The 20,717-nt window shown below is 32.4% G+C and overlaps 2 protein-coding genes across 8 annotated transcripts in view; one reads left to right on the top strand and one right to left on the bottom strand.

Annotated features, from left to right (window-relative positions):
• Positions 1 to 721: 721 nt before the first annotated feature.
• On the bottom strand, positions 722 to 19,542 carry LOC142325803 (protein D3-like). The gene is made up of 6 exons (XM_075367831.1): positions 19,470 to 19,542; positions 18,417 to 18,517; positions 13,126 to 13,264; positions 6,471 to 6,608; positions 5,336 to 5,411; positions 722 to 937 (listed from the first exon to the last, which is right to left on the bottom strand). The coding sequence occupies exons 1-6, from the start codon at positions 19,540 to 19,542 to the stop codon at positions 832 to 834; spliced, it is 633 nt and encodes a 210-aa protein (XP_075223946.1). The 3' UTR covers positions 722 to 831.
• The window catches only part of LOC142325609 (UDP-glucosyltransferase 2-like), a 103,546-nt gene continuing 86,773 nt past the window's right edge, over positions 3,945 to 20,717 (top strand). For 4 of the 7 annotated variants that reach the window (XM_075367563.1, XM_075367568.1, XM_075367566.1 and 1 more), the window contains exon 1: positions 3,945 to 4,104. The gene's annotated coding sequence lies outside the window, so the exon portion shown is untranslated. The other 3 variants (XM_075367564.1, XM_075367569.1, XM_075367565.1) reach the window with 2 other exon arrangements.

Here is a 20,717-nt window from a genome sequence, read left to right as displayed (position 1 = left end):
TTTTAATAAAAAAATTTAACCGTTTCTGCATATTTTTAAGAATTAATCGGTAGTACGGCCAACGTATTTATGCGGTACATTAATAAACTGAAATGATAGTTAAGCAAATAACCGATAAGTCACGTACTACACATTACGATTGTTATTTAAATGCCTCTTAAATATTTTTAAACATTACTAATTATTAAACTGAAAACTTTAAATAAAAATGTTATTTTTTTTACTAAAGTTAAGTTTACTTAAAGCCTTTTACTTAATTTTACTTTTTTAATACAGGTATACGAGTACGAAACAGTTTTTCCCTTATTCACAGCCTGGGTGGTTAGTACTGATAAGATAGATCTGAATCTCTTACCGGCTTCGCCAACAGCTCTTCACATTTTCATTATCAGTGGCGGCTCGTAGCTAAAATTAGCGGGGGTGATGATCCAGAAATTTTTTTTTCTGGATCAGTCCTTTTCAAGGCAACGGTTTAAGTTCTATACGTACGTACGTACAGACGTCATGCCGAAACTAGTCAAAATGGATTTAGGGATGGTAAAATGAATATTTCCGTTGAAATCTGAAAACCGAAATTTTTCTCGATCACAATACTTCCTATACTTTGTACAAGTAAGTAAAAACTACTTTTATTGCAAATTATAAAATAATTTTTTTTAAATATATGTACTGTATTAATAAAATAAATCATTTTTATTTATTTTCACGTATCGATTTGTTTTTAACTTGCAAAATCTCACAATATATAATAATTTAGGTGACAAAAATCAGCGATCAAAATTTGCATTATTATATTACATTATTATCTTTACAAAATTAAAAATACATAAATTATTTTGCCGATTTTGCTACAAAATAATTCCCGGCGATTGGTTTTCCAAGTTTATATTTTTTCATAAATGCGCTCGTTTTGAAACTCTTTCTTTCCGCCATATCACTGAAAAGAGAAAAATACATAACGTTAAAAATAAGCAATAAATTATAAACCTTTGCTCGCTTCAACCGGTAGACCGGAATCACATAAAAGTATTACATCCCACTATGTAGGTTTGAAAATACAGTTTTAAGATGTTGCGATAGCAGAAGCAATAAATGCGCTGCTATTACAAGTCAATAAATGTTTTATTCTCTTTGTATTTCTATATTTGAGCCGACAGTGCCCGACGATTAACATATTACTAATTAAGGTATGCTTTTTTTCGATAGTTTTATTAAATAAAAAGGAATCTAAAGTTAGGTTCGGCTAAATAATTTTCTTTTACATTTGTTTTACTTATGTAAACAGACAAAAAATTGTTTGTTTTATGATTCACATAAAATATCTATACGGTTTTTAACTTCCAAATTAAAAAATATCGTTTATTATTAGATTGCCTGTTCATGATATTATTTGATTGCCAAAATCAAGACCCATATTGGTAGTAACTATTTACGGAATAGAATTATCATAAACATCGCAAAAAGGTCGACACTGTTCTGAAAAAAATTATAAAGCTACAGGGGTTAACTTGTAATAACAAAAATATCTTTTCTTCTTTTTCTTTGATCCCTAGCTGGCGATTGGAGGGAGAGACTGGCCGCGCAACCGGTATACGATGCTGTGAGTGCCGCACTTTTCCGAACTTTGTTCACAACACTTTTCCGTGCTTTACCGTCTATGGCGATGATCCTGGCCTGGTCGAGATCAACTCGCCGATTCCTCAGGTCATCTGCAATTTGTTTTATCCAGATTTTCTTTGGTGCAGCTCTTTGAATTGTAGCAAGTCGCCTACAGAGGAGTCTGTGCGGCAAGCGATCTGGATCCATCCGGTACGCGGTTGACCAAGCCATCTCAGCCTCTGCAATTGGATCTGCTCTTCGACTGTCGGTTCCTGCCCGCATCTGGTGATCTGATGACTTCATTTCGGATGCGGTCATAAAGCTAGACCCGTATGATCAGATGCAGGCACCGCATTTGGAAACCCTGTAGCCGGTTCAAGTCTGTTTGGAAGAGGGTCTAAATTTCTGATCCGTAGAGCAGAATTAGGATGATAAGCGTGCGGAAGAGGCGGATTTTTGTCTGGATGGTAATCTTTGCTCGCTTTCGTAGGCACCATTTTAGCGAGACGAAAGCTGTAGCTGCCTGCCCGATCCTGGCGTGGATTTCAGCTGTAGATGCCGCTTTCTTTTACTGGACCGGCGATCCGAGATATGTGAATTATTGTATCTGTTAGATCTCAGCTCCTCCGAGGTAAACGATGGACTGTGAGCCGTCAGTTTTTAGTAACTTCGTTTCGTCAACATTGATCCTCAGTCCAAAGGACTCTGCTACACTGGAGATCTCATACGAAATATCTGTGGCCTCGGCATCACTGTCAGCAAATATGGCGCTGCCGACTGCAAACATCAGGTCGGTTAGGTAGTTATCCTTATCATACTGTACTCCACACCTCTCTGCAAATGCTTTTCTCATTATAGCGTCGATTAAAATGTTTAATAGTAGTGGAGAGATGACATCCCCCTGGCAAACTCCTGTTTGAATGGAAAACGAATTAGATAATTCGTTTCGGATTCGCACACAGCCGGTTGATCCGTTGCATGATGCTTGGAAAAAGCGAACGGTTTCCTGGGGTACGTGTTCGGCTTTCAGTGCATTCCACAGTGCAGACCGGTCGAATGCTGACTTGAAGTCGATGAACGCAACAACTGTTCGTATTCCGCACTTGATTTTTTTCTTCCATCAGCTGGCGGATGGCGAAGAACTCATCACATCAGCCAAGATGCGGCCGAAATCCAGTTTCCTCTTCACGGCTCGTCTGTTCACGATTTTTCTGCAGTCGCACTTGAATGACTTTCATAAAGACTTTGCCGATGATTGAAAGGAGACTGATGTCACGGTAGTTTTTGCAATCTTGACTGTCCCGCTTTTTACGGATCGGTATGATGATGGCTTTCTTCCATGTGGAAGGTACATACTCTATGAGCCGGATCAACTGAAATAGCGTGTGGAGTCGGTAAAACGGAATGTCTCCTCCAGCTTTGATCGCCTCCGCTGTGACGTCATCCACTCCCGGTACTTTTCCATTCTTCAATGTTCTTATTGCTGCTTTAACTTCTTCAATCGTTGGTTGATCACGACCAGTTCAGTCTGGCTATGGGTAGTGACTTGCGCATGGCGCGATGAAGGCGAACATGTATTTTGGGCCGAATTAGGTAGTGTTCAGATCTACAGTCTAGTCCTCGCATGGCACGCATATCCTGGAGCGATTACCCGAGAACTTTTCAGAACATAGCCCAACGCTGCAGAGTCAATGCCAGATTGATTTTGCCAAGTGATTTGGTGCTTGAGTGGATGTTGGAAGATCCTGTTTCCTACAACCAGATTATTTTATGCTGCGAAGGGCAATAAGCGAAGGCCATTGTTGTCGATAACTTCATGCCTGAAGTTGCCCTTTGTTAGCTTCCATCCAAGCCTATTCGTACCGACGCGGGCATTGAAATCGCCGGCCAGAATGATCATCTCAATTGTTTGGATTAAATCCAGCGTGTGTTGGGGCTGAGTATAGAATTCATCCTTGGCTGGATCGGAGCTTGTTTCAGCAGGGACACGGACTGACAGGATGTGGGTCCTGATGGTGCCATCAATGCTGAGGACTGCTAGCCGACATGATATTGGCTGGAAAGTGACTACGTTTTAGCCGCTCCTAAAATATATTTTTAAAAATATTAAATCAAACATTAAAAAAGTACATTCATCAGGAAATACACGCAATATTTATTTTAATAGTAGTCTAAAGCACGATAATTGCGGCAGTTCAGTTGTGGCACAACGTTGTTTTTTGCCAGCAAGCATATGCAGTCAGTAAATGAAGGATTGCCTTATACGTAAATCTGTTGAGGAGGACGGCAGCAAGCGAAGTACTGAGTACGGCCGTGGCGAGCGCTCAAGTCTGTCGTCTGTTGAAGCTGACAGTCAGGTATCTGGTGTCTTGTTGCGCCATGGCGATTTTCCTGCCATTCTGCTGTTTCAGTGAAAGTTCTTTTATGTAAAATGTTTACATTAATTTTTTTAAAAATGTAACTTGCTTTAGTTAAAATCCTAGGATATTCTAGTGCATTTATTTTGTAAGTACTTAGTTCAGTTAGTATACTTTTGGTCTAAAGTTAAATTTGGTTATGTTATTTTAACCAAAAAAAATGGATGGACGCAAAAGGCTTAGCGGTGCAAAATACCGAAAAGTAGCGGACCAGAAGATAATTAATTTTAATGAAATAGTAAGTAAAACCGTAAAATTAGATAATTAGAAAAAATATTAATCCAGGGGAGACTTCTTCCCTACCTGATTCAACACAATTATGAAGTTCAAGGGTCGATGTAGAAAGAAACGTACGGGGGGTCACAACGACTTCCGTTGATCATATTATGCCTACTGTTGAACAACTGGACCGTGTTAATGTTCAACTTGGTTTCTTATCATTGTCCAAATAAAGACATTAATGGAGGTCCAAATAAGATTACATACGACGCTGCAGAAAACAAAGACGTCCTTTTAAAACCTGTTCCTCCTACTATTAGTATTATCGATAACTTGTAGCCAAGTAATGATCCTCCAGTATTGCAGAAAATTGAAGAGACTGCAATAGTTAAAAACGGTTAAAATGGTTTAAATCAAAATAAAGATGGTGACTTTAAACAATCTAAAAGAGTATACCTGATAAAAACAGATTCTTGAATAAAGCGTTGTTTGACAGAAAACTTGCTAATGGAGATCTAGTGAATAAGGATTACCTAGTTTATTCCCCCAGCTAGAGGTATTTGTTTTGTTTTTGTATTTTGTTGTCCACCATCAAAGATTACATTATTTTCATTTACCTTATGCCATATATTACAATATCAGTTAAAGAAGCACCCTTTGATGTGGTTGTGATAAATACAAAAAAGGTTGTGATAAATACTAGAGTAGTTTTCCCTGAGAATGTTCATATTCACTTCCTATCTGTGGCAAACAAAATAATCATGTTTATTCTCTGTAATGAATAGGGTTGTGTCAAATATCGGGATGCATTTCGATAAGCTTAGGATGTTGATAAGCAACAGTGGCTCGGTGAAGAAGGTAACTGGAAACCATTTCAGTTTTCTTAGGAAGCCAGAAATTGTATATTTGTTTTTTTCGCTATTTTTAGGAGTGACATGTTTCATATCAGGTTACCTACACAGTTAACAGTTGTACATCTAATGTACATTAGATATCAAATTCAAGTACATTTTTTTAATAATGTTGCTTTGTATTAGTATGCGTTCCCTATGTATACCCAAAAACACTATTTTAAAATAATTTCGATAAATTATACTTACCTAACCCCTTTAAATGGTTCATTGAACTTTATTTTTCCTGGTTGTTCAAACAGCAAGAAAACATAACGATGTAGACCTTAAAAAATATACAAGTTAACAATAGAGTAATACTGACAAAACATAATTCTACTAAATGTTACAATAATAAATACATTTAACAATAAATTATCACAAGTACAGTAACATAATAAGTGTAGATATTTATAAATAGATTACTTATAATTTATATACACATTTTTACTCTTAATACTTTTAGTTATTTGTTATAACTTTTATTTATAAAAACAAAACGAATTATTTAAAATCTCTTAAAAACAGATATATAGTTTTACAATCTATGATTTTCGCTATTATTTATTTTTCTAAAAAATGGATTTTAGCCCGTAAATAAAAACATCGGTTTGTTAAATACACATCGGTTTGAAAAAATTTAATTTTGTAGTAATGGCTATTAAAATACTTAATTAAAATTCAACAAGTGATTCAAATTTTATTAATATACTAAGATGATAATTTCACGGGGTTTTAGTTTTGTAAGTTTACAACTGAAATCATTATTAATAAATACAACTTCAAATTCATACAACTACAACTAGCTTCGCCCTTCATTTTTAAAAATTTCTTGATAAGAATTAAAAGTTTTCATTGAAAAAGAGTCATATTGAAAACCACATATTTTATTCGCTACCTTAAATTTTTTTCAGACTACCTTATGAAATTGTAATAAGTGATATAAGCATTAAAACAAGTTTGTAACTTTGCATTAATGCCTATAACTGTTATTTATACATGTGCCCATTAAAAAATAAAATTATGATATTTGTAAATAATAATTGTGACTATTTCATTAAACCAGGAATTTTTAATCTATGATGGCAGGGAACATAAACATATTATCGTTTCAGAGATTATACCTTTGACGAGACAAAAATATTTGAGCATATTCAATCTTTGAGTTTTAGGTTTTATGTCAATTGATTGAATCCTTATGACAAAAACAAGGACGATTCACATATTTAGTGATATTTATTTTCAGCAACCTTTTATTGGACGACATTTAAATGTGTAAATAATTCTAGATTAACAAGAATTAATATAGTTACTTAAAAAAAAAGGTATAAGAGAACAGACATACCAGTCCCTTTTGGCGGGCTGGGTCCAAAATACTCAGTAAGATGCTCTCCTTCATGTATTTTCATTCCAGGTATGTTAACAACAAGCCAATGTTGCCACTCTCTAAATTTAGGACTTTCACGACTTGGAGCATCTGGATCTGCAAAAAAGTAATCCTTAATATGCTTCTTCTTATATTAACGCAAAAAAAAAAAGAAAAAAGAAAAAGATCTACAAATCTTTTTCCTCAAAAATGACTCATCTCCTTGTTGTGCGTACAAAAACAAACAAGAAGCTTTTATGAATTAAATTACAAGTGATTTCCTTTTTTGAGTTATCCCTAATTTTTGTTAAGCTTGCATGCACACTGTAATGAAAAAAAAAATTAACATATAATTTTATTGTTACACTTATTTAGTTTTTAAGGTATAATTTTTTTTCTGGAAGAACTATTAACATTCAATTTGAAAGCAAGTCTTTTGCAACTTTAAACATTTATTTAAATAAAACCAAAAGTATTTATTTAATTGTTAATGACTGAATAAAAATTATATTGAGAATTTTAAAATATATTAATTTGTAAATGAAGTTAATTAATATTAAAAATTAATGCGTTTCATATTTATTAGAATATTCAAATATATTTAATATTTAATTGTTTATAAATTCAAAGATAAAATTTATTTGCTCAGTCTACATCATTACAGTTTGAATTATTTAGGAATTTTATTTGAAATAAGTTTTAGAAATAAATTTTTATTTAAATCATACCTGAAATAAATTAATGTAATTATATAATGTAATAAATTTAAAAAGTTTAAGGGATTGCATAAAACATGGTGAAAATAAAATGTACAATTAAGAACATGCAGTATTCTTTATCTTTGTATACTAAGTAAAAGAATTTATGTACTTTTTTTTGTCTTCAATCATTTGACTGGTTTGATGCAGCTCTCCAAGATTCCCTATCTAGTGCTAGTCATTTCATACGATATTTAAATAATTTAAATAAAATAGTTGTCCAAACCCTTTATCACCTGCTATATGATAATATTTTGTTATCCAGTTTCAAAACACAAAATAGCAACTCCAATACTGAGTTTGACCAAAATATAACCTAACATTTGTCATTACATATGAAGTTAAGAAGTCCCGGGCCACTTTCATCATAATAGTCCATTCTGGTAGGAATAGGTGTGAAAATTTTCAAACTGCCTCTCTTGTAACAAAAAAACTCCTAATAATGTTATTTCAATGTTATAGTGGGTATTTCACAAACATTTACATGTGTACCATTTTGTGTGTACAGGGCTTTGGGTAATAATTCCACTGCTTTTATATGATGAACCCATGGATTCCAAATTTGTGCACATAAATAACAAACCCTCCTCTATGAATCATGAGACCTTGCCGTTGGTGAGGGGGCTTGAGTGCTCAGGGATACAGAGTAGCTGGACCGAAGGTGCAACCATATCGGAGAGGTATCTGTTGAGAGCCAGACTAAGGAATGATTCCTGAAAGAGGGCAGCAGCTCTTTCAGTAGTTGTTAGGGGCGGGAGTCACAATGACTTAAACGGCCGTATCAACATCACTCAGTCCTCTGAGTACTGCGCAGCTGAAAGCAATGGAAAACTACAGCTGCTTTTTTTCCAAGAAAATGTGGCTCTCTGCATTTTCACATAGCAATAATGGAGGCGCCTTCCTTGGTAAAATATTCCGGAGGTAAAATAGTCCCCTGTTCGGATCTCCGGGTGGGGACTACTAAGGAAGGGGTCACCAGAAAATTAAAAAATAACATTCTACGAGTCGGAGCGTGGAATGTTAGAAGCTTAAAAAAGGTTGGTAGGCTAGAAAATTTAAAAAGGGAAATGAAAAGGGTGAATGTGGATATAGTAGGAATTAGTGAGGTTCGGTGGGAAGAGGAAGGCGACTTTTGGTCAGGTGATTTTAGAGTAATTAACTCAGCGTCAAATAATGGGCAGGCAGGAGTAGGTTTTGTGATGAACAAGAAGATAGGGAGGAGAGTGGAGTATTTCAAAACGCATAGCGATAGAATCATTGTAATAAGGATAAAATCAAAACCTAAACCGACAACGATTGTTAACGTTTATATGCCTACAAGCGCCCATGATGATGATGAGGTAGAGTGTGTATATGAAGAGATTGATGAAGCAATTAAACACGTAAAAGGAGATGAAAATTTAATAATAGTTGGAGATTGGAATGCAAGCATTGGAAAAGGCAAGGAAGGAAATATAGTGGGTGAATACGGGCTGGGCAGAAGGAATGAAAGAGGGGACCGACTTATAGAGTTTTGCACGAAGTATAATTTAGTAATTGCCAACACCCATTTTAAAAATCATAATAGAAGAATATACACTTGGAAAAAGCCAGGCGATACTGCAAGGTATCAGATAGATTATATCATGGTTAAGCAAAGATTTAGAAATCAACTCGTTGACTGCAAAACTTACCCTGGAGCAGACATTGATAGCGACCATAATTTGGTGATAATGAAATGTAGATTGGGGTTTAAAAACCTGAAGAAAAGTTGTCAGATGAATCGGTGGAATTTAGAGAAGCTTGAGGAAGAGAAGGTAAAGAAGATTTTCGAGGAGGACATCACAAGAGGTCTGAGTAAAAAAGATAAGGTAGAAAATGTAGAAGAAGAATGGGAGAATGTTAAAAAGGAAATTCTTAAATCAGCAGAAGCAAACTTAGGCGGAATAAAGAGAACTGGTAGAAAACCTTGGGTTTCAGACGATATATTGCAGCTGATGGATGAACGTAGAAAATATAAGAATGCTAATGATGAAGAAAGTAAAAGGAACTATCGGCAATTAAGAAATGCTATAAATAGGAAGTGCAAACTGGCGAAAGAAGAGTGGATTAAAGAAAAGTGTTCAGAAGTGGAAAGAGAAATGAACATTGGTAAAATAGACGGAGCATACAGGAAAGTTAAGGAAAATTTTGGGGTACATAAATTAAAATCTAATAATGTGTTAAACAAAGATGGTACACCAATATATAATACGAAAGGTAAAGTCGATAGATGGGTGGAATATATTGAAGAGTTATACGGAGGAAATGAATTAGAAAATGGTTTTATAGAGGAAGAAGAGGAAGTTGAGGAGGATGAAATGGGAGAAACAATACTGAGATCTGAATTTAAGAGAGCATTAAAAGATTTAAATGGCAGAAAGGCTCCTGGAATAGACGGAATACCTGTAGAATTACTGCGCAGTGCAGGTGAGGAAGCGATTGATAGATTATACAAACTGGTGTGTAATATTTATGAAAAAGGGGAATTTCCGTCAGACTTCAAAAAAAGTGTTATAGTTATGATACCAAAGAAAGCAGGGGCAGATAAATGTGAAGAATATAGAACAATTAGTTTAACTAGTCATGCATCAAAAATCTTAACTAGAATTTTATACAGAAGAATTGAGAGGAGAGTGGAAGAAGTGTTAGGAGAAGACCAATTTGGTTTCAGGAAAAGTATACGGACAAGGGAAGCAATTTTAGGCCTCAGATTAATAGTAGAAGGAAGATTAAAGAAAAACAAACCAACATACTTGGCGTTTATAGACCTAGAAAAGGCTTTCGATAACGTAGATTGGAATAAAATGTTCAGCATTTTAAAAAAATTAGGGTTCAAATACAGAGATAGAAGAACAATTGCTAACATGTACAGGAACCAAACAGCAACAATAACAATTGAAGAACATAAGAAAGAAGCCCTAATAAGAAAGGGAGTCCGACAAGGATGTTCCCTATCTCCGTTACTTTTTAGAACAATTTAGATTCGGAGTAACAGTACAAGGTGAAAAGATAAAGATGCTACGATTTGCTGATGATATAGTAATTCTAGCCGAGAGTAAAAAGGATTTAGAAGAAACAATGAACGGCATAGATGAAGTCCTACGCAAGAACTGTCGCATGAAAATAAACAAGAACAAAACAAAAGTAATGAAATGTAGTAGAAATAACAAAGATGGACCGCTGAATGTGAAAATAGGAGGAGAAAAGATTATGGAGGTAGAAGAATTTTGTTATTTGGGAAGTAAAATTACTAAAGATGGACGAAGCAGGAGTGATATAAAATGCCGAATAGCACAAGCTAAACGAGCCTTCAGTAAGAAATATAATTTGTTTACATCAAAAATTAATTTAAATCTCAGGAAAAGATTTTTGAAAGTGTATGTTTGGAGTGTCGCTTTATATGGAAGTGAAACTTGGACAATCGGAGTATCTGAGAAGAAAAGATTAGAAGCTTTTGAAATGTGGTGCTATAGGAGAATGTTAAAAATCAGATGGGTGGATAAAGTGACAAATGAAGAGGTATTGCGGCAAATAGATGAAGAAAGAAGCATTTGGAAAAATATAGTTAAAAGAAGATACAGACTTATAGGCCACATACTAAGGCATCCTGGAATAGTCGCTTTAATATTGGAAGGACAGGTAGAAGGGAAAAATTGTGTAGGCAGGCCACGTTTGGAGTATGTAAAACAAATTGTTGGGGATGTAGGATGTAGAGGGTATACTGAAATGAAACGACTAGCACTAGATAGGGAATCTTGGAGAGCTGCATCAAACCAGTCAAATGACTGAAGACAAAAAAAAAAAAATAACAAACTTTAATCTGTATGTTGATTACTGTTTACTTTTCTTAGCCTTTTCTTTTATTATATGTTGACGCATTTCAGAACCACTCCATTGTCAGAACTAATTGCACTGGTACTTTTAAATTTCTGCTAACCTTTACGTAGTGTTAATGTACTTTATTTGATATCATGCCTTATCTGGCTTCTTCTTGTTTATTTGTTGTTAATGGTTATACTTATCTTTTAATTTTTTATATCTATTTCCTGTTTTCAATAAATTGAGGTTTTTGAAAAGGACATCCACTTTGATTGTTGATCTGTTCATTTTATTCTTATTTTTCAATTTAAAGATTTCTAAAATGTTCATTCTTCTTGCTTTAACACATGCATGAACTAATTTCATTGATTCTTCCATTTACAGTGGGGTATGTCCTTCTTTTATTGTATGCACTGCTAAAGTGCAATATACCTTGTTAATAATTTAATAGTTCTAATCTAGTTTTCAGAGGACTTTGAAAAACACTGTAAATATTCCATGTACACAGTATTGATCATTTAGATCAAGTTGGTGGCATAATCTTGACTATGCTCTCAGCTGTTCCTTTTCCTGCAGGCCAGGGATCATCCTCTTTGGTTTATTTCCACAGATTCATGATTTCTTCCTCTGTCTCTTAGGGCTCTTGGTGTATTAACCTTGGTATATTAATGAGCATTTATGCGTGCTGTATTGAGTAATATCTTAAGTTTTTGGTACCACATAACACCTCTTTTTACAGAAATTCCATATGCAGGTTTTTGACCAGAAATATCTATGATTGCCTTCATATTATAATTTACAATTGTTAACAGCTTTTCAATCCTACACCCATTCATAATAAGAATTTTCCTACTATAACTTTAGTTTCACTCTATTTTGAGATTTTTTCCTTTTGCACCTGGGCTTTAACTATTCTTTGTGAATTATCTTCCTTTTTCCATCTTAATATCTCAACTACATGTATTTTATTATTATTTAGCTCTAAAGCTAACTCTACACTATGTAAAAGTTGACTTGAAGAGTGTTATTCCTGCATTAAGCAGGGGCTCCTTAAGGACATTACAACAATGATAGGGATTGTCATTACTTTTGGTCCCTCCATAAAATTAAGCTTGTAAGTATAACCTGCTTCCATAGAAAATTTGAAAACTTTTATCCCATGCTTTTTGTCATTTTTTTAAGACGTACATACTAAAACTCAATCATTCTCTGAAAGGAATAATTGTTTTATTGATACGTACTTCATCTTGACAAAACACTTTCATATACTTCATTCATTTTTGAACAGGCGATTTGTATTCCAAGAATCCTGAATGGAAGGATCTTTATTAAGGCTCATCCACAAAGTCCAAGGAAATTTTTTATTTTATCTGTTTGTTTCCTCATAATTGGCTAAAAATGAATGTTTTGTTATAGAATCTTCTAAAATGCCAATTACTGTTTTTTGTTCTGTAAATCTATTACAATAAATCTCTTACAATAAAATCTAAAATATCATCATTGACAAGAAGCTGGAAAAATCTACAGATTCCAGATAATTTATTTTTCTAAAAAGCTTTGAAACAATAAAAAGTTACCAGATATGTTATAGGTAAAGTTGCTTACAGAAAGCTTTGCCTGTGGATTTGTACAGGGCTCTATTTCTAACACAATTTGCAAAAATTGCTCATACAGTCAAGCCTGTTAGATGAAGTCATGTCCCTAAATGTCTTATAATCTAATTTAATACATGTTGATTACTAAATAAATTACAACGTTAAGATTAACAAAAATATAGTTACCATCTAAAAAGATCTTTCTAACTTATTTGATGATAAACTAATAACAGGTTATAAAAATTATACAACTCCATAATGGTAATCTAAAATTAAATAAACAAAAATGAATAGAGAGTGTTTTATAAAATGCAATGAATTAATCAATGACATCAATTATTGCTGACATCATAATATAAAAATATCAGTTTCTAAATTTATTCTTCCATTCATAATCTATAATAAAATATTTATCATATTCTTACCTTATTAAATTTTTACCTGTCATAGAAATTGTAAACCAACTTTCATCTTCCTTTTCTTCTTTTATGGACCACATGCAATCTGGTTCATCTGCTGTTTCAGTAGGTGAAAGTTCATTTCCTAAAAGACTATTAGCATTAGGGTACTTTACAAATAACTGAAAAAGAGATAAATAAAAATTCTATTTTTAATACTTAACTGTACAATGAAGAAAGTTCTAACATTAAGAAGTGCAATGGAATATTGTTTATTTATTTATTATTATAATATATAATAATTATTTTATTATTTAGTATACATAATAAAAATCATACAATTCTTTTTAAACTTTGTCAATTCTTAATAACCAAAAGAAAGAAGAATCAATATTATTTTTTATAATACAGTCACTTAAATGAATGTTCTAATAATAAACATATCAAAGAACAAAAGAACAGTGAAATTTAACATTTTTACATCTCATCACACTGTTCAACAAATCTAGACACATTTATAAAATTCATATAAAGAATTATTTTAAATTTATCAGTTAAAATATTTTATTATCATAATAGTTATTACAATTGTATGGATTCAATCAATTACTCATTTATTTCAATATATAACAAGATTTTAAATAATTTTACTAACACAACGTTTTACAAATTTTAATTAAGGCAAAAAGTTTATTTATAAAATATGCGATTAACTGTAAAATAGATTCATTTTTAACTCAATACCCCTGAACCACCAGAGTAACTCAAATAAGAAATACAAATTTGGAGGATTGTAAAAAGAACATTCAATTTGTAATCACCGTCCTCAAAGGAAATTTAATCAACACATTACTTATAATTTTTAAAATATATTAATTTTATATAATATCCAAATCTTATATAAAAAATATATATTTTTTATTTTTCCTCACTTTTCAATGGACTTCTATTTGTTTTGCTCTAATGCAGTGTTTTTTAAGTTAGGTTCAGCTGCAGTAAAAAACAAGTATTGTGTACAAAAACAACACTATATTTTTTACAATAAAATAATATGTTTATCTACCAACAGTTTCTCTGCAATAAATAATTCCTGAACAGAGTTCTTCATAGAAGCCAATCTCATTCATCATCATCATGAGGCAGGCTTTTGTAAAACTCTACATATTCTTCAGGCAGCTGAGTCGTTTATTTTCATAACTTCTATTTTTGTATGGGCATCATTCTCTGATCTCTAAAAATTGGCAAAATTGTTGGATGTTAGTTGTAGAATTTCTTCCGATTCTATTGCACTTAATGATTTAAAACTATTTTTCTGAGAAAGAATTTTTAATATAAAAAAATAGAATTTTCTTTTCTTATTTGCACCCACACAACATTGGAAATTTGAAAATTATTGCCTTCAGCAATTCTTTTTCATATAATAAATGAACTTTAGGATTCTGTTAATGAGAAAATTGTTTAAAATCATCAAGTTCCATTAACATCAAATGAATTACTACTTGTCTTGCAAGTTTTTTGAAATTTTCCCAATCATTATTTGTAAAAGTCTGCATTATACTAAGTCTTTTTTTTATCTCTTTCAATGTTGGAATGTTCATATGTAAAATTTTGCTTTTCCATACAAGTTAACCTTAGACAAAAAACTTATGATTATCACTAACTTGAGGAATCTTATTAAGAAAAAAATATATATCATGATTATTAACATATTTCTGTCCTGGTCAGTCTTATTGTCATTCCACAAACTTTGTTTTTCAGTATTTATCCACCTTAAAAAACAAGATGCAATTTCATTTCCTTATGTTTTGGTTTGTGGGTAGTATTAATTTAAAGTCTATTATTTCTGGAAAGAGGATGCACTGGTTAACCAATGGTTAACAAGTTATATTTAATAAATGTAACTTGTTACATGAATCAGTTTAAAATAAGTTAGTCTCATCAAAATTGTTTAATAAGCTGCTGGAATATGATTTTTACACTTGCAACATAAAGTTTATAAAGTTTCATCATTAATATTGTTGTTAATTTGTTCAAATAGATAAATATAAATTTATTTTTAACAAATTTATTTTTGAACTGAAAAATGGTTGTCATTCAGTCACTCTACTGCAGACATTAACAGACATTAACATGTTTTTCAAATTTAAATCATTGCATCTTTAATTAATTTTTTTGTAATTAATCTCAAAAAATATTACTTTAAATATGCACTAATAATAATGTTCTACAATTTACTGTTTCAACATCATCATCTGGTGTTCTGCTTGGCAACAGATCCCTTATACTACTGCTGTCTCCATCCAATTCTGTTCCAAGCCTTCTCCTTCATCTTGTAGTTTTCCAGTTTTCACCTGTGTATTATCTTTTTTCTTCTTCTTATTTCTTCTATCCTTTAACTTTTTTCTTTTCCTCTCTGTTTTAACTCTGTAACATTTCATAGAGGAAGCTAGCATCATACCATAATGCAAGAAATTATCACTAGGATCTTTAATAGAGCGCTTTTCCATTTCCATCTATCTAATTCTGCTGACTTCTCAAAGAATTTTCTTTGCGTTTGGGGGCATTTTCTCACCACCAAGGAATAGAGTGTCGTGTATCCATCACTGCTTATTTCCCCCCTCTGTAAAGACTGTTGGCAATAGTAATAGGACAACTTCCTATACCAGGGTATACTCATTGGTCGCTTTACCAAATCTTGGACCTTAAACACATTTTTAGATTCTCTAGTACTTTTAGAGAAGCGTTTACTGTTTAATCAGGAATAAAGTGTATATGTAAAATTAATCTAAAATTAGCACTGCAATAAAAATAAAACACAAACTAAACCTAGGGAGAATAAAAACATTTTTTCTTCAATAATCGAAGTACTAAATTCACACAGATCTAAATCTCATTGACCAGTAAAACTGAACTTCTATAGACAAAATTGTATAATCAATGAAAAGTGAGATCACTAGAATCCCAAACTTATAGGCAAAGAATCTTACAGTATATATTACTTTAAGTTATGTAAGATCTAAGAGCCAGACATTCCATCTGCATATGGATTTCTGAGATTTCACATTTTTTGTAGATCCAAACTAATCTATCTACCAATTAGGTTTATCTGACACATAAAATTTTAATGGAATTTTGGAAAAAATATTTTATTTTTAATGGAACTTTTTGAAGAAGAAAAGCATTTCCTCAGAACATAAAACTGTAGTTTTTCATTGCTTTCAGTTACACATTGCCTAAGCTTAGTTGGCACCTTCAACAACTATCAAAAGGGTCATCCCTTTTCAAGAATTACTTCACTTTCTGACCTGTGTGCATATCTGTTGTGATAGAACCTAAGCTGTCTACTTCTAGAAGGCATGAAGAGTATTTTCGTTATTCACAGGTAACAGATGCTTGCCTCCTTATGAACTTTCTGGTATTTTTAGGTTTTCTGCTACTCTTAGACAGTACTACACCTCAGAAACTACTCCTGCTTATTTGCGACTACTTTTTTAATGGCTCCATATTTATAGCTCCATATTAAAGAAAAACAAACCAACATACACGCCATTTATAGACTTGTAAAAGGCATTTGACAACATAGACTGGAATAAAATATTCCCTATCATTGTTACTTTTTAATCTTAACAAAGAACTAACAGTTAATGATGTTAAAGAACAATTTAGATCTGGAGTAACAGTGCAAGGGAAAAAGATAAAGATGCTACAATTTGCTGATGATAGTAATTCTAGTCGAGATTTAAAAAGATTTAGAAGAATCAATGAATGGCATGGGTAGAGTCTTCACAAGAACTACTACATCAAAATAAACAAGAGCAAAACAAGAAAAAGATGAAATGTAGTAGAAAGATAGACCGCTGAATATAAAAATAGAATGAGAAAAGGCTATGGAAGTAGAAGATTATTTTTTATTTGGGAAGTAGAATTACTGAAGATGGACGAAGCAGTTATAAAATGCCAAATAGCACAGATGAAATAAGCTTTCAGTCAAAAATATAATTTGCTTACATCAAAAATTAATTTAAACGTTAGAAAAACATTTTTGAAAGTATATGTTTGAAGTGTCGCTTTATATGTAAGTGAAACTTGGACGATCAGAGTACCTGAGAAGAAAAGATTAGAACCTTTTGAAATGTGGTGCTATTGGAGAATATTAAAAATCAGGCGGGTAGATAAAGTGACAAATGAAGAGGTGCTGCAGCAAACTGATGAAGAAAGAAGCACTTGGAAAAATACACCTAAAAAATAGACAGACTTATAGGCCACATCTTCCAGGCATCCTGGAATAGTTTCTTTGAAATTGGAGGGACAGGTTGATGGGAAAGATTGTGCAGGCAAGCAACTTTGGAATATGTAAAACAAATTGTTAGGAATGTAGGATGTAGGAAGTATACTGAAATTGAACAACTGGCACTATACTTGTGAGTCGCTTCCGCATATTGGATGGTTTCCGAGCCTCCAGAAGTAGTGGTTGCTGGCGTCATACTCATTGCTATTTTGGCAAGGGAGTGCCAGGCAACTTACAGGAGGCGACAGGCAGGTGAAGACTGGGAGACAATTGCCAACGAGGAAAGCACTCGCACATTTCTCGTATGGCAAGAGACCTGGGACCACGAGACCAGAGGATGATGGACCACAAGGCTTATCCCTCTGGTCAGACCAGGGACCACAGCATGGAGAGGTGGAGTACTACATGACCCAGTTTTTAACGGGTCACGGATACTTACGCACTTACTTCCATGTCATAGGCAAAGCACCGTCCCCACCGCCCACCCCAACTGCTACTATTGCCCTGATGTATGGGACAACGCCAAGCACACCTTATTCAAATGTGCTCGGTGGGCGGCAGATCGAGGGACACTAAAGGCGGATCTCAGAGCACTGAGCCCCCACAACGTGGTTGCGATGATGCTCCGTAATCTGAGCAGCTGGGATAGTGTAGCCTGATTTGTCAGCAGCATTCTCAGAACCAAGAAGGGTGACCTGTATAGTCCTGAAAATTAGATAGCGACCTTCTCAGGCTAGTATAGGAGGACTCGGCCGGTAGTAATGTGTTAAACAGTTCCAGGTCGAGTCCTGGTAGAAAGGTGGGTGGTTTTAGTCGATAGTCTGCTGGTGGTGATTGGATAATACCATCAATGGGAGCCTGGCACTCCGTGCGTAAATGTATTTCCACCTCCCTACGCAAAAAAAAAAATTATTCTAACATTTTCACAGTAAATATTACATTATAATTATTATAAAACCTGTGAAAGTGTAGAAGTGTGGTGGGAGGCAATTAATGGTAAACAGCTATTATTAATAAAATACAATGGCTACAAATGTGCTACTTACCCCAGTAACATTATGTTCAACATCATCCACTACATCAGGCACAATGCCTTTTGTTAATATTTCATAATATTTTAAATCATTTCCTTTTGCATTTTTTAGAGCTAAAATAAAAATGAATACATACTTTTTAAATAATATTATACTAATCAATTAAACATTTTTAAACAAGATTAATATGATGATTACATTTGAACAAAATCTTGATAAGAAATGCACTTATGTTGTTATTAAATAAGTGGGAGAATGCACCATATTTTTTTTTTAAAAATGACAATTTAAAAAAATGCAATGTTATATGAAAAGAATTTTTTTGGAGAAAATTTGAAAACTTGGCTTTGCCTGAAGGGTACTTCAGCAATTAAACTTTTGTGAAACCACTGAACAGGAAATGAAGTCCCTGAGTTAGTCCTCAGGCAGTTTCCTGGCAGATACAAAGAATGCATCAGGTCTTTAGGTCCCAACATCCTCATTATCAACCTATCAGACTTAACATCTTGCCCAGCACCAAAATATTGATTTACTCCATACTCAGATCATATTCCTTCAGCAATAGTCAGTGGTTAAGGTAAATAGATTTAAGATAACTTCTGACACCATATACTCTGTAAGTACGTAAATACTGTGAGTTTATATTAAATAGTTTTTAAAAGCAATCTTTTATAGATAATGTATTCTGGTGTATGATTCTGTAATGTAATTTTGTTTTTCATGTAGTCTAATGTTAAGTACCTCAGTGATATTATCTATAAGCCAGTTGAATATTAAAGTGTAGAATAATAGTGTTGTCCTTAAATTATCAGAACCTGCTTCTTTAATTCTTTACTTTGTATAAGTTTATATTATACAAGCTAACAAGTTTATATTTGTTAACAGCTAACAATATTAGTCAAATTAATATTTAAATTCAACTTAAATCCATATTATGAATCTTTATCATGAGTTTTAATTGTCCAAGGTTGGATAACGAATTCTATTATTTTGAGATTTACAAATTGTATAATGATAAATGGTAAAGAAACACTTAAGTTGTGTAAAATAAATCATTAATATTACCTCTTTCTAAGTCTACAAGTGTGTAATCCCTTTCTTTCGCCTTTCTTAATTTTAATTTCTTTGATAGAGACATTATATGTTCTTATTCAACATATATTATTAATACTGATTTATCTACAATAAATTTGTTAAAATTTTTATCTTAAAATTTCTAATAAAATATCCCACTTTACCACAACAAACAAAACTTTAATTCTTTAACAATCTTTGAATTTAAGAATCCTTTACAAAGTGTTATCAGATAATTAAAATAGCATTCAGTTAAACATAGGTATTTTTGTTTCTTATTACTAGTAAAGTCAATAAAATATATAAACAAGTTAAGGACAAATCTGTTTACATATCACCATGACTACTATTTCTGTAAAAAAAAGTTGGTTTGCTGTGGAGGAGGAATTCCAAGATATTGACTGCAATTATTTATTCATAGTTTTACTTTAAGTTAATTTTTTTCAATGCTTAATGTGATTTACATTTAGCCAAAAGGCAAACTTGAATTTAACTGCCCTCTCATCCATTGATCCAAAAACAGTTTACATATCTCTTCTGATTTAAAAAAAAGCAAAATGGAATATGATAAATAATAAAAAACTTTTTAAATATTTCAGTTTTACTTTTATACCTATTGTACTATTACAAATTATAAATAATTCTCTTTCAAAAAATATGAAAATGGTAATGGCACATGACCTTTCAGACATAACTATACTACTTCTTTTTTAGTCTTGTAACTTTTGTATAAGGTATGTATTTTATACATACTTTATACAAATTTTTGTAAAAGTATATATATATATATATATATATATATATACATATGTCATTAACAAGATGTAAAGTTTGACAACTCATTAATAATTTTAAAAAAATGTAATGTTATTTAGACTATATTTGTTAATTTTATTTAAAACATGCCACCTTTAACTTTTTGCCATTTTTTCAGTCTCGGTTATAAATTTTTCTGATAAGAATTTTCATTGGTTTAATTGAAATTAATTTTAAATTACATATTAAATTTAATTTTCATAGTTTATTTAATTTCTAAAAATACTTACAAAATAAATTTAATGTATTTATTTTTTGTAAATATTTTCATTATTATTTTTATTACAAATAAATATTAACTGTTTTTATAGATGTGTACAAACTGAACCGAAAATGAAGGGCTAGCTTTAAATAATTGGATTCTAGGTGTCCAAATGAACAAAAAAAAAACTCAATTTCTCCTTTGTTTTCCTTCTATCTGCC

Source organism: Lycorma delicatula, chromosome 5, assembly GCF_047948215.1.
Source record: "Lycorma delicatula isolate Av1 chromosome 5, ASM4794821v1, whole genome shotgun sequence".
NCBI classification, from domain to species: domain Eukaryota; kingdom Metazoa; phylum Arthropoda; class Insecta; order Hemiptera; family Fulgoridae; genus Lycorma; species Lycorma delicatula.
This window is presented reverse-complemented; position numbering and strand designations above follow the sequence as displayed.

Bases quoted from the DNA above. Each gene is read 5' to 3' on its own strand.
- LOC142325803 (XM_075367831.1), bottom strand. From the start codon at position 19,542: ATGTCTCTATCAAAGAAATTAAAATTAAGAAAGGCGAAAGAAAGGGAT. The intron at 18,518-19,469 runs GTAATATTAATG...TTTTTATTTTAG, and splicing joins ACTTGTAGACTTAGAAAGAG to CTCTAAAAAATGCAAAAGGA. The intron at 13,265-18,416 runs GTAAGTAGCACA...TCTCTTTTTCAG, and splicing joins TTGAACATAATGTTACTGGG to TTATTTGTAAAGTACCCTAA.